General features: G+C 39.7%; 1 protein-coding gene across 2 annotated transcripts in view; it reads left to right on the top strand.

Moving 5' to 3' along the window:
• Window positions 1-14,871, top strand: part of LOC131687304 (uncharacterized) — a 112,126-nt gene that overhangs the window by 12,892 nt on the left and 84,363 nt on the right. For both annotated transcript variants that reach the window (XM_058971383.1, XM_058971382.1), the window contains exon 2: window positions 12,135-12,500. In XM_058971383.1, the coding sequence (XP_058827366.1) occupies window positions 12,296-12,500 (205 nt within the window). In that variant the 5' untranslated portion in view covers window positions 12,135-12,295. The remainder of the gene's footprint in view (window positions 1-12,134; window positions 12,501-14,871) is intronic.

The raw sequence follows: 14,871 nt of genomic DNA, 5'->3' as shown, positions 1-14,871 counted from the left end.
CAAATTTTTTTTTTTGCGGTGCGGTTGCGGTAAAACCGCGCGGTAAAAGCTCTTTCCCGCACCGCATCTGCGTGAAAAAGTGTCTTACCGCACCGCAGATTTTGCGGTGCGGGTGCGGTAAATACCGCGCGGTTGCGGTAATTACCGCAACCGCGACGAACCCTATTACAAACACAGAGGCAGTATTCCTTTTGACGAATGCCTTCCTATATACGACTTCCTACATAACAACCGTTCATTTCATCGACTCGCTTGCATGCTTGAACATTATTAGACGTAACGTATGTTTTCAAAATAATATAAAATTTAAATATTTTTCAAAGGTCATAAATTTAAACCAAAAATCGCATTTTTTTCAAACAGACAACTATATTGTCATCAGGTTTAAAATTTCCATCAAAGCTCCAACAAATACAGCGGAAGACCAGTCTTATTTCTAGCTACCGGTTTGTTAGCTGAAAAATCTGAATGAGTGTTTGAGAGCATATATATTCAGCTCGAATTTTCACGCGCGGTAAACCGCTTTTCAGGATGTCGCTGTTTCAAGCATTCTCACTTCGAACATTCATTCACTCGTTCTCTAGCGTTATGCGATAAACGTGTAATCTATGAAAATTGCTTGCCTCAAACTGGATGTACAGCGTTAGAACTTTACTCGCGTTTCCGACTGGATATTGCCATTCGTGGATATTGTCAGTCCCGAGATAATCTAGGATAGACTTGAGTACGAACGTGATAAAACGAAAGGTCAACAAGTTTTTTTTCCGCTGGCACCGGTGCAAATAGAATGAGCGCATGATTTGGCGCACGTGCTGGAGGCATATGGCTGAAAACTAATGATAAAGATTTTAGAAAACATTCGCAATATCTACGACACACGCCTTTTTTCATGAATGCGAATGGCGGGATTTAGCCTTGTTTCCGGATGTTTTGCTGATTGCTCTATTCCAACTCAGATACGTGGTTGCAGATCGGAGTGTTGAGTAGATTCTTTGCAGCGATGATATGGAAAATATACATAGCTATAGCTGGGTGAATGTAGAGATAAAGACAATTTTGTGCTGATTATAATGCGTATCCTCTTGGCATCTTTAACCCTTTCATGTCCAACTTTTTTCTAGTGCATGTAGGGTTTCAGAACTATTTTTCCTGGTATACGGTTGGGTCAAGAAACACGAAAAGCCTATTGTCATCAAGATAGGTGCTTCCATGGCAGTGCTAGAAGCTAGTCAATTTTTACCTTCTAATGCTCAATACAATTCTCCTAGAATAATTACAATAGTCCAATTACATGGAAAACGTAGCCAACGACAGTCAACATTGATAAGTTTTATCAGTTTTCAATAATATTGCACCATAACGAAGATATATGAAAAAATCTTTTTCCGTCGTCAACGTAAACTGTCCCTGGCAGCACTGCTACATCGGAATTCAATCAGACTAATTGCAATAACTTCAGTTCTAGAGCTGATCCTTGTAACTGTTAATACTCAAATTAAAGGCAATAATCACATTAATGAGCCTTACCTGTTTTTGTGAGCAAATCTCGCCTCAATCAAAAGTTATAGCTGTTTAAAAACGTTGTTGTCCACAAACAACATGGGCATGAATGGGTTAAAAACTGTTCAACACGTTGGTGTGAATTGTAAATAAAAAACTCGAATGTTTTTTTTCTGGGAACAGGATCAATATCGAAATTGATCTACTGAGCGCGTTATTATAATTTGGTGTATTGTGCCTTACTAGGTGTCGTAATTTTCCTAATAAGAAGAAAAGAGACTAACAAATAAATACAGTGAAGACCCGATTTTATCAGCCCCCCGATTTTATCAGCTTTTTTATTCGATTTTGTCAGCCCCATAGAAAAATTGATAGTTGGTAGTTTGGGCTCTAGCAGACGAACCAAGTTGAATTTGAGTTAATCCTTTCTTGAGCATACTTTGCTTATCTTGGAGATTCGAAATATGCAAAAATAAAATTTTTATTTTTTTTGTCAATTTTACACTGTCATTTAAACTTAATAATCAGAAAGGGTTATGATGTTATATCTAGGGACTGAATAAGAATATTTTAAGAGCTTCGGGTTCTTAAAAAGAAAGAAAAATATATATCCCGATTTTGGCAATGTCCCCGTTTTATCAGCCTAAAACTCACCAAGGGGCTGATAAAAACTGTAGACTAGAAATTCAAAACATAATACAATAACAAGACAAAACAGTATTCTTCACACTCAAAAGAATAATGAACTCATCTATTAGAGACTGTACTGCCAATAAAAACATAACAGTCCTATATGCATTTTTGTCAAAAATATGTTATCCGGTAGATTATGTTGTGGAGGTTGTGGATCACTCAATGAAATAATAAATAGTAAATAGCGTTCTCTTCGTTGTTGTTCTTCAATATGAGACTTATATGCCTTTATTGACTGTATAGCTCTTTATCGCATTATATTTTGAAATTGTTTGATATGGCTTAATGCGCGAGCCATAAATTTTCTACTTTCAATACCGTCCCGTCGTCAGGTCTTCTTGACAGAGTTTACTGCCGTGTCGAAATCTTCCGTTTTTGACGGCGAAGCTGTGTTCAGGGCCGGCGGAAAGCGTGGGTAGTATGGGTGGGTAGTACTCACTCGAAAATAACCGAGTGGGTAATTACCCACTCGAAATTTTGAACCATTTCAAAAAATTTAGATGCGCAACGCATGTATCTCGCACTACACACATTTGAAATCATCGATGTACCACAATTTCATTTGCATAAACGAACGTGATTTAATATGAATGTAATGTAAGCGTGTGCATTGCGAAAAGGGAAACAATCTTTACTAATGGACCCCTCATCCTATGCTTTCTACCCACTCGGGCGTAAAGTGTTTCGCCGCCCCTGGCTGTGTTGGTCACTGCACTGGGGATCTGTCTTCTCTCGCTTTATCGTTCACATCCATTTCAACCTCGACACTGATTTTTTGCTATTCCCGGTCAAAATGTTCTCGTTTGTTTCTTGTTGTTGTGGATCGCTATTGTAAATCCGTCGTGTTCGGCGTTCGCTTCTTTGTTTGTGTTACTAGTTTTTGTCTGGGAGACACTGGGCGCGATAGTTGTTGAGTGTATATTTGTTTATATTAGGAATTGATTTCGAAGCTGTTTGTGGTTTAGCACAAGGTGATTGTGAATTGTTTTTGGTTTTAGTAGTCCTCAAAGTGAATTTTAACAGCATACTGATTGGCCCTTTTCAAAAAACACGCGAAACATAATCTATCACTATGCCTCGCGTACGATCAGCTACCGAGAATTCTGAAGACGCTCTTAGTACTCTCTTGCAGAAATACTGAAAAGAGCTACGCCACTCACCACGACAAATCCTTATGCTCTCTTGGTTCTAGAAGAATGTAAACAGGGTTGCCAACCCTACGGATTTTCCCGTAGATCTCTGTTTCTTTCTGTTCTTTCTAGAATCTACGGATTAATTCGTGAAATCTATGCAATTTTCATAGCTTTCTTAGAATACTACGGAAGTTTAGCAAAAGTAATACGCATTCTATTTTTTCAATCTAATTTCTATCATATATGCCCAATAATTGTTGCAGTACCTTGCACTCAAGATTGGTTTACTTTTTATGGTATTCTGTAACTCTGACATCAAATAGACAATCATGCTTTGCTCGATTAGCTTCCAAAATCAATCGAACCGGAATCGGTTGATGCAAGTTGAGCAGGAATAGGCAAGAATTCCGAAGAATATTTCAACAAGATTCGACTAGTATTCAATCAGGCCCATTCGAATTAAGTAGCCCGTAGAGATACTTGTTCAATTGGAGTTCCAATTTGTAATTCCGAGAATGTACGATGTAGGGTTTCTCTCACCAAGACAAATGGAGAATGCTATTGGGACCTGTTTCGAGCTGTTATTAATTCTTGGTTGTTGTTGATGGAGAAACGCGAATAACTTATGAAAAGATCGTAATGAAACAAAATAAATGTGTAGTTAAAACAAAATTTAAAATATCTCGAGAACTACTATATTTCAGAATATTTTTGCTGTGATCATATTGATCTAAAATAGTGTTTAGAATAATATTCAAAATAGATATTGTATTTTTGACTGCAAATAGTATGAATTAGTTGTAGTTAAAAAAAACTTTATCATTGAAAGCTTCATCATGATTCAAATACACTGAAAAAGTTTCTTTTGCGTCTTTAAAACGATAAATAAAATTACACGAATTATTTGTTTTTGTTGGAGCAAAATTCCAAATATATCGAAAACTATCGCATTTTGGGAGATTTTTGCTGAATGCATTTTGATTTAAAATGATACTTAGAATTATAATCCGGAGCAAAATTACAGTTTTGTATGTCATTTAGTATGAAATTTAAAATCATGCATAAAGTTATTGTTAGAAAAACTTTTTTATCGATAAGTTATGCATCATGAAATCACATTCAAAATGTTTCTTTTCTCTCTAGGTTTTTGTTGACAAAATATAAAATTTAAAAAAATGGGCAATTTAAATTTTTAATATAATTTTTTTGTTTTTTTGTGAAATATGACACTTCATTTTTTTCAGTGCATATTTTTTTGTATAGAAGTTTTTTTGACGTAGGACTACGTCTTTGTTTTCGATATAGAGGTGCACGTTGCAAATTCTACAAAAATGGTGTGTTACGAAAAGTCCAATTGTATGGTCCAATTTTAAACGCATATAATTCAGCCATCTCACGATAAATTTTCATTTTTTTTGCGCATATCGCCCCGAAATACTTCTAAGAATAGATTCCAATAGATAAACCCAAAGATTTTTGATATCATGGCATTAAAAATTTAAATAATGAACAACCTAGTCAAAGTATTGCGCATTTACACACAGAAGATAGCGCTTCCCTAGTCCAGCACGACAGATTTGTATACCTAGCGCGCTACGCTTCTATGAATGACGTCATCATCGACTATTTAAGCGGACGGATTTCGCCGAACACGCTCAGTAACCTGTTCAGCGGCAGGCGAAGCAGATCACTGCGCTGTGTGTTTTTACAGCCAGTGTAGTTGAGTTAGAAGTCCGTTACACTGCTTGTGGAGGTACGCTACCCAGTTAATGCGACTCCGTTCAAACACTATGCTATCTTTTGTGTTGTGCTCGTTTCCAGCACACTTTTATGTATACTACACAAAATAGTTTGTACATGCGAGCTCCATTTGCAAACACGGTTAACATAGTGTCGTGGTATAAGTTGTCTCTTTCGCTCTACCCATCATCATCAGCGTTCATTCATTTTGCTTTGTGCGCTTGGGTTTGATGTTTGAGGCGAATGTGTAGGTAGGTAGATCTAATTTGTTACTAAATTGCACAACAAAAGTTTATTATTTACGTTCGATCAATTCATTTATTCATTTCCCCATCACGTGATTCATTTCCACTCAGCCTATAGTATTTTGATTCTACTAAGGGACCATTCATAAATTACGTAACGCGAAAATTGACTCCCCCTCTCCCCATGTAACAAATTGTCACAAATTTCTTTATCCCCCCTCCCCTATTACTTAACAAATTCCTTGAAAAAATTTTTTTCTTCGGTGAAAACATGTTACGTAACGATCTAGCTTACTCCCCCTCCCCCCTTATGTCACAATATGTAACAACCTGTCGAACCCTCTCCCCCCCTAACAGCGTTACGTAATTTATGAATGTTCCCTAATAGGTACATACTACAAAGCCTATTTATGAATGAATACACTGCCACTTGAAAAACCGTTGCAAAAACGCATCTTGTCCATATATAAAATTGTTTTCGATTCTTGTATATTTATAGGTTCGATATATGATTAAGCATTCGCTATATTTGTATGCGTACTTTAGGAAAGTTACAATAATGGCAAAATATAACTAGAATGCTTGGTCTATACATGAAATGTGATTATATTGTTCAAAATTTGATTTACACTGGTCCGGGTTTTTTACCACACACAATCGAAAAGTTTTTACAAGCTAATCTTATGCTATAAAGATTTAGCTCCAGATATTAGTTCGGTCACAGTTTTCTGTCTTCTTTCTTCAGATCTTCTTAAATAAGTTTAATCGGATTCCATCACCTATTACAAATGAAATGACCTGATAACCAGGAAGGTTTGGTTCAATATGTAATATGTATTCGATGTTGATTGGTTGTGATTAAACCATACGTAAGATATATGTTTGATTTATTATTACTATAAATGTACTAAGAAAATAAATATTTTACATTAAGTAGTATAGTCCTACTTCTACAGCTCGTGCAACCCCATAGGGCTGCCCCTTGTAGTTTTTGTTTCGATTATAGAAGTTTTAACCTTAAGGTCATTCGCCTCTTCGGGTTAGAAAAATCTCTTATGAAAAATTTCTAATCCTATGTGCGGAGTCGGGACTCGGACCCAGGTGCGCTGCGCACACGGCAATCGATTTACCAATACGCTACGCCCACCCCCATTATATAGAAGTGTTCATTCCCTGTAACTTGTTCTCAGATAGTTTTGCTGTATAGAGTAATGGAAGAAAATTTGTTGGAAATTAATGCAAGTAGAAACGTCTACGCTCTTTTGAAAGATTGCTCTTGTATCAACTGAAGCTGTAGAGCTTGGTTCTCGAAAGCTCGTACTGTCAAAATCCTTCCTTACAATTGAAGACGAGACGGGAAATGTCACCCACTAAAACACTGCTTAAAGATCATTGCAGCGGGCCGTGATTCTGATTGAGATATTGAATGTACGGTGATGATGTAGCGATGTGGAGATTTTCTGATCGCGTGAAAACGAGCGTTTACATGTTGTTAATAAATTTATAAAATAAATAATAAAATAAAAGCTAGATCGTTCACTTAATCACTGGGGTGTTTTTGAGGTAGCGGGTGTTCTGCCCATAAAATCATAAGAATTCCACATTGAAAAACAGCAAGACGAGAAAAACACTGTTGAAGATTTACATTTTCATTGAGCCTTATGGATGGGACAACCATGTTTTGGTATTTTTTTTCGATATTTTCTGAACAAACCTGGTAATCTTATTTGTGCATTGTAATTCAGTGATGATAAAGAATACAACCCAACAGATAACTCATTTCCGACAAAAAATATTTATGCGATTCTTAGGCCTGCATGGGCAGTGTAGGCGTGCATGAATGATCGCGAAGGTATTGAGCGTTTGTATGTTAACGTGCTTGATCACGTGGGCGTTTGTATGTCGCGTGTATGTAGCATGTAAAAAACTTCACTTTATATAAATTCGATTGTATAACAGTGTGGCCATTCGCATATTCGTATAGGAGCTTGAATGACCGCGCGGAGTGTCTATCCGAGGTTTATTTTGAGTGTACTAGGTGCGCTAGAAGTGAGTGAGTTTCCTCATAGCACTAAATTTCCCAGTCAAATTGCCCCCGAAACTTGTTGTTAAGTGAATATGAGTGATATTTTCTAGATTGAACATACTGAAAGCATGAACCTAGGCTGCTAGGACAGACGCCAAGGGTTTCCGGACGTGACGGATTTATGATCATGTGGGAACGCGCGTACTTGCGTTTATAAATTCGTAGATGTTAAAAAGTTCATCTAATCACAGGCGTTTCACATTTGCTAGATCACGGGCGCTGGTTTACGTGGATGATCGCAATTACATGTTCGCGTTTATAATCAATGTTGTATTATCGCGCAGAACTCGTGTGTTTGCATGTTAACGGGTTTGATCGCGTGCGCGTCGCTTGTATGTAAAAGAGAGTGAGTTTCCTCATATCACTAGAGTATTGTTACCTCTCAGTCAGACGGACTTCGACAATGCCCCTAGTCCCTGGTCAAGCCACGGAGACCGTCTGGGGTGGGCTCTCAACGGCCTCTTTTGCACAGGCGAGCTCGAGCGTGAGAGACGGAACTCTCAAGGTCGGCTATAGGGACACCAATCAGAAGGATAAGAATGCGACTCAAATCAAACTTAACTTTATTACCTACAATGTGTGTTGTGTGTATTGGTGGCCGGCCGGCGGTGACTGGATCTGCTGCAGGTAGAAATTTTCCGATCGTCGGGTGCTGTGTGAATGGGAGTATCGATGGTAGCTCCGATGGTCGGCTTTTTGGGTAGATGAGCTCTGACTCGTTGGGCGTCCACCGTCGCTCTGCGGAGTGGTTAATTATTACTGGGTCGGATGATCACCACCGTTTGCAGTAGGATTTGGTAGCGACCGAATGAAGCGCGCCAGGTAGTTTGGCTGGATTTGGTTTTCCACGTGCGACTTTTCCACGAGGGGGCGATGGCTGAGACCGGCGTGGTCGTTCCGACGACTTTGGTCACGTGCTGTCTCCTGGTTCTAGTCTTTCGCGAACACTGTGCTTCTTCGACGAAGGTTTCGCAATAGAAACCGAATGGGTCCTGGTTAGAGGGAAATTGGCGGATGGTTTAAGGTTATACTACTATAAGGCGGTAAAGTTTTGCTACTGAGTCCTATCTAGTGGTGGGTTTTTTGACGTACCTGATTCCTTTTATAATTTTAGCTAGCTGTCTTTTTCCGTATTTGCCTTAATTGAAAGGTGTTTCAACACCGGGATTATAATTTTGCACTCAACTCTTTTCTTAAATTTTTCAGGTCCTATCGCTGGGTTGCCTTCGCGGTAAATGAGCCCAATGAATCGAATGACTCAGTAGCTACCTATCCTAAGCCAATTTCCTCTCTATTCTTCTCCTTTTCCCGAACTTCTCCGATTTTCCCCATTTTCCGGCAAATCAGCCAGTACATGTATGTGTTTTGTGTGTTAACTTAGGTATAATGTATAACAAATTTTGTTCTATGCTTTTTAAATTGACCGTTTGTCGCAGATATATTAGTGGAGTATTTTAACTTTTTCCTATAATTTATCACATTAAACATTAAGTAAACTTTACATATAATACCTTGACATACATTCAACTAAATTTTTATTCCATACATCGTACATATGTGTATATATATATATATATATATATATATATATATATATATATATATATATATATATATATATATATATATATATATATATATATATATATATATATATATATATATATATATATATATATATATATATATATATATATATATATATATATATATATATATATATATATATATATATATATATATATATATATATATATATATATATATATATATATATATATATATATATATATAACTAATTTTAATCATTCCGATTTTATGGTGGTCACTCACGGATCCGCGCTCATTTTAAGTAAACATCAGTATGACCTGCACTTCTCTCACTCTCTTATCACTCACATCTCATCGCTGAATAGGGCAAAGTACCCAAACGGTAACAGTATCCATGGTGTCATGGCGTGTATATGAGATTGTTTTTTTTAGATGAGACTGAAGGCTTCCGAAAGCGACCTATTTATGATCACGTGAGAACGGATGTTGAGTTAAACTCATTTGTCACCGCGTTCATGAATTTTTAAGTGCTAACATATTGACTTGATCACCGGACTGTTTTGATGTGTGCGAGAAAGCAGGAGTAGGTATGCATGGATGAACGCGATTGTATATTAACGTGCGCAACCAGACTTGTATTGTCGTGAAGGAACAATCGTTTCTATGTTCACGCGTTTGGTAACGGGAGTGTTTTATGTCGCATGTCATATTGAGTGAAGATGCTTGCAATCATCAATCTAGTCAACCGAAAGAAGGGGCTTTACTGCGCCGATAATTGCCATCGGAATCACCGAAAAGTGATGGTGTGAGTTGCCTTTCGAATTTAACCAACGATGTTTATATGACCGGAGCACACTATAAACGGCTGGAGTTATGTTCAAATTGTTCAGAATGCGTATGTTGGTGACTCGATAAACAGTAGAAGTTATTTCTAGCCGACACACTGGCAACGGCCCAATCCGAACGGTTGCTACTGCTAACATCCATTCCGTATACCGTATAACCACACAACACAGTAGAACGTAATCTTTTTCAAGCATCCATATTTGTTTATATGCTATTAGCCACCTTCCGTAGTCATCAAATGGGGCGGTACCAACAATGAAACAAAATGCCATCTCGCCGGTTTGAACTGTATATCATGCATTGCATTAAAAACACATAAATTAGCAAGTGTAGCAATCAGTCTCGGTGTGAAAATTTCGCTGAGAATCATGATTATGACTCTTGCATATTGAATGCTGAAAAGTGTACATATTGTGGGGAGAATCCAGTTCTATGAAAGTTCATTATTTCTTCTTTTATTGATTTGACATTTTAGAACAACTACATTTATTGTAAATAAATCTGAATGTGACTGACAGGGCCGTAGCGAGATCTTGTGGCGCCTTTGGTGGGGTCTTAGTTTCGCGCGCCGTTGGTGTTCTCATTAGTGCTCTTGGCGGGGACCAATCCGACAAACCGCACGCTACACACTTATTAGACGGACCTTCCTTAGCGAATTCTGGGGAAGGCTTTCCGTGATGTACTGTCTCTTAGCAGAATTGGGACATAGCAATACGTGATAACGAGATAGGTTATTTTTTTGTTTGCTTCATTGATGTCTGTAGCGGAGCGATAATCCATAGCATCATAATAGTCGGTTGTATGTGACCATTTTTAACGAATATCTTTTAATACTGTTTAATCGGCTTTTAAAATGGGTGAATTGAAAAGTATGAATGAACACACCACATATTGTTGATTCCATGTCCTTTTCGATCTTTCTAGTGAACGAAAACTGTGTGGGACAAGCAAATTGAACAATTCTCATTCACGCAGCATTCGTCTGGATTATTTGTGGCCGAAAGCGATACAATATATGATAGGCGACAGGCATAGTTTATAGAAAACTCGCCTGGCACATTGCCGATCTGGGTTCGACCCACATTATTTTATTCAGAACAGATATCTAAAACCCAAAGGTTAGTCTCTAGGAATCATATCATAACAACGGCACGTTATTTGCCTTATTTTAACCCATCATATCCCAGGGGTTTCAAAAAGTGAGCCAAATGCAGTGATATCTTCAATTCCATCAAAAAATGTATCAAAGATTATGGGAAAAATAAAATCGCCGCTTAAAATGGTTTTGAGAATGAAAATATCTCGCGCAAAAAATTTCGTACGATTAAATAAAAACAACAAATTTTAAGTTGTTTCACATATTTCTTCGGATTTTCTGATAGACAACACTTCTTTTATACATGTGGGAACGTTTTGTTACATAATGGAATTATTAGAACGAATTCCAACAATAAAATCTAATTAAATGTATTGCTTACTTTTCAGCCACCATTTGCCCCTACTATACACGGTTCAAAAATGTCAATAAAATTACAAAAAATGGCAGCAGTCTTGTTTCACAATGACATATAAGGTGTAAAGATCCCATTAGTGCAATAATAAAGCAGTTAGATACCAAAATTCTACAGTAAATACACGTTAAACGATGGATAGTTCTGCGTATGAAATTTCATACGCTAGGATATAATGGGTTAATTACTGTTGCAGCAATAAGTCATGCATGCTGAAGTTGCACACAGTTTATTTATATCCGACATGTTCATAATTATATTTCGCAGCTATCAACTACCACCAGATATACCGACCGTTACGGTACCTATAAACGGAATTATTGTCGGGAATGGCATTAATTGAAGCAGGCCAAGTGTACTTTTGACCAACAGCCTGCATATGCAACCGGAATCGTTCCAATTATTACATTTCAAGTGTTTACTCTCAACCAGAGTCCTTGTGGTGGATCTGGGGGAGTGGGATACCCTGTACATAAAACTACCACGATGGGTGGAGAATGGCAATAAAAAACAATCGCCCCAAAAAGGCGAAACGTTACGAAACAGTCGACCAGCTGGGATGAGTATTTCAGTTTTCAATTTGTGGCCTCTGTTGGGATCATGCGGTTCAAATGGCTAAATTTGTATAACCTCAAAACCGATTAGCCCTGCCAGAATTGCAGATCGTACTGAGAATGGGTAAACTTCTGCCATTCAACAGGCCACTTCTATATTCGAATATTTATGACCGTTTGAGTGTTTCTACCAAGGCTACCCATCCTATCCTCTCTTCGGTCGGAAAATAGTCAGAACGATAGCTTCTAACAGTATGTTTCACTTTTTTTTACAGGTTATAATTGAAGTGCTCCGACCTGCCTGGCTGGTTTTATTGCGGAAATTTGTATTCAGACCAGGCTTTCGCAGGGGTGTCCAATAATCCCATGACACGTTCCGATCGTCGGTGGCCCAGAAAACTGAAGCTAGCAATCGACGCGTGATTGTGTCTGGGCTATGCACGTCCGCGGCGGTTCACAATGGCAGAGTCGAAGAAAACCCTCCCTCGGGCCGCTGAGGCGTGCCCATCCCGCATCCGGTGCCACCTGGAATGTGCAGGTTGTGCGGGGCAAAATGACGTCACGTTGTCTGTGGCACGCATGCCGGGCGCTGGCCCTTGGCATCGTACTCATGCTGGTCGGCGGCGGAATGGCTACCGTGGGTGAGTAATGTAACGCAAAGCAATCAGTTGATGGACATGTTTACACTTACTTTGATTTATTGGTTTTTGTGATGCAATTTTTTGCCATTCCACTGTCTCATCTATATTAATTTTCACGTCATAAATACTCAGTAGATTGTCTATCGTAGTGCCATACGTTAAAATAATACACAAGATGATTTTTTTCTTCAATTTACATATTTGAAAATAAAATTCTGTTGGACATCGGAACTTAAGACTAGGGAATTCAAGTAGAGCTATTTTTGAGTAGTAATGCAGAGAGGCTTTTTCACGCCAGTATTTAGTTTTCAAAGCCAGAAATGCACAGAAAGGGCAAATATGCTTCGATAAGATATTCAGAAATGGGGGGAGAAGTTTCTTGAGAATAAAAGTGTTCAAAAACACCCTGAACAGGAAAAAAATGTGCAAAACCAACAACTTTGGGAACAGGTAACTCTTGCACGGAACCTGATTCCTCCCCGGCACTACCTTTACGGCACGACTTCGGGAGAGGTTTTTTATGTATACAGCGTACAATCCAATCCATCTACTTGGTAGTTAGTTCTTTCAATAGGATTACAGCACACCTCCTCGACACACTACCAGTTTTCGATCGTCTACACAACGTGGCCAATTCTGTATGGTAGTAGAAAAGCTAGCTGTGGGTCGAGAATTAGTACGCTTCCCCTACTAAAACAATCTGGTACGACAAAATTCAGATTGTCTAATTCACTGAATCATTCGGTTCCCTTGTACCATTTAGTACCGTTGAGCTCCCCACTGGTTCGCAAACTACTCGGTCTAGTCCCCGACGATAGATCTAGCCTTCTCCGATGGAGAGTTCCCCGGTGCAGAGGCTAGTCCGATGAATTCCTGTGGAGTAGATCGTCCGGTTCGCTGGAGCTCCGACGACCCGCGACTGGTGGTGTCTCGTTGGGGTCAATTCAGTCTAGTCTCCGGTGGTAAATCTGGCTTTCGCCGACGGAGAGTTCACCGGCGAAAGAAGTTCTCCCGATACCGATTCTTCTTTGGTTTCAGCACCACAAGTTCTTGAGCCCTTTGGCTCCCTGTCGCGTGCCATTAAACACCGCAACTCCTTTAAGCCCTTTAATTCCCTTCTCGTTCCATTTCGCCTTTACATACTCGGTCTAGTCTCCGACGATGGACCTAGCCTAGTCCGACGGAGAGTTTTCCGGCGAGAGAAGTTATCCCGACACCGAGCCAACTAGCCTGGTGCCGAGGTCAATTCGGCGATTCACGTTGAGCAGGGCACCCGGTTCGCTGGTGCCCCGATGACCCGCGACTGGTGGTGTTGTCCCGGTCTACTCAGTCCAGACCACGGCGGCGAATCTAGCTTACGCCGATGGAGTTTCCCAGCGATATAAGCTCTCTCGATACCGATTATTCTCTGGTTTTCGCTATATTTCCATCGGGTCAACCGGAAGGGTGCCGTGGTCTGTTCGGCAATTCTGGGTGGAGCGTAGTGTCCGGGTCGCTGACGCCCCGACGGCCCATACCCGGTGCTCTGTCGCATACTACTTGACTAGTCCTGGGCGGTGGGTCTAGCGGAGAGTTTTCCGGCGGTAATTGTTCTCTCGAAACCGTTGCTCGGTGTTCATCATGCCATTTCCGCTATAAGTCGGTCATGATCTGCATCACCACTCTGTCGACCGCGTTCCACGTGTTTACGTCGCTTGTCATACTGTATACGACATTATTCGGGTTGGTGTCCGTTCCTGCCGTTTCAAGCATCTTTCTGCGCGTCACTTCGAACCTCGGACATTTGAAGATTCGGTGTTTCCTCGACGTTCTCAAACTCCGGGCACAATGGTGACGTTGCGTAGCCGAACCTATGAAGATACTTTCTGTAGCAGCCGTGGCCCGACAGAAACTGTTTCCGAAAGAATTTCTTCTCTTCTCTGTATTGTCCCATTCCTGTTATCACCTCGCCATCGAATCGCTTCTTACCATCTTCCTCACGTTTCTGGTGTGTTTCCGTTAGTAGAACTCGATATCCTCCACCTGGGTTATGCAGATGGGGAACATTCCGGCGATAACGCATACTTCCTCCAACGATATTGTTCTGTACGCGCTCGCGACTCGTAGGGTCATCAATCGGAACGTCCTGTTCAGCTTTTCGCGGTTCCGCTTGGTTTTAAGCGCCGCACTCCAGGCGGGAACCTCACATGACATTATCAATGACGAAATACTAAATAGCAGACGTTTCGTGATGCTTTTCGGGCCGCCAACATTTTGCATGATCCTCGTTATTGCGTTCGCTTTCTTCGCCGATTTTTCGCTAACGTAGTTGATGTGGTTGTTGAAGCTGAACCGATCGTCGATTTTCTCTCCCAATTGCTTCAGTGCACTT

This window comes from Topomyia yanbarensis, chromosome 3 (genome assembly GCF_030247195.1).
Source record: "Topomyia yanbarensis strain Yona2022 chromosome 3, ASM3024719v1, whole genome shotgun sequence".
Classification (NCBI taxonomy): domain Eukaryota; kingdom Metazoa; phylum Arthropoda; class Insecta; order Diptera; family Culicidae; genus Topomyia; species Topomyia yanbarensis.
The sequence above is the reverse complement of the archived record's forward strand: the minus strand, read 5'-3'. Positions and strand labels throughout refer to the sequence as shown.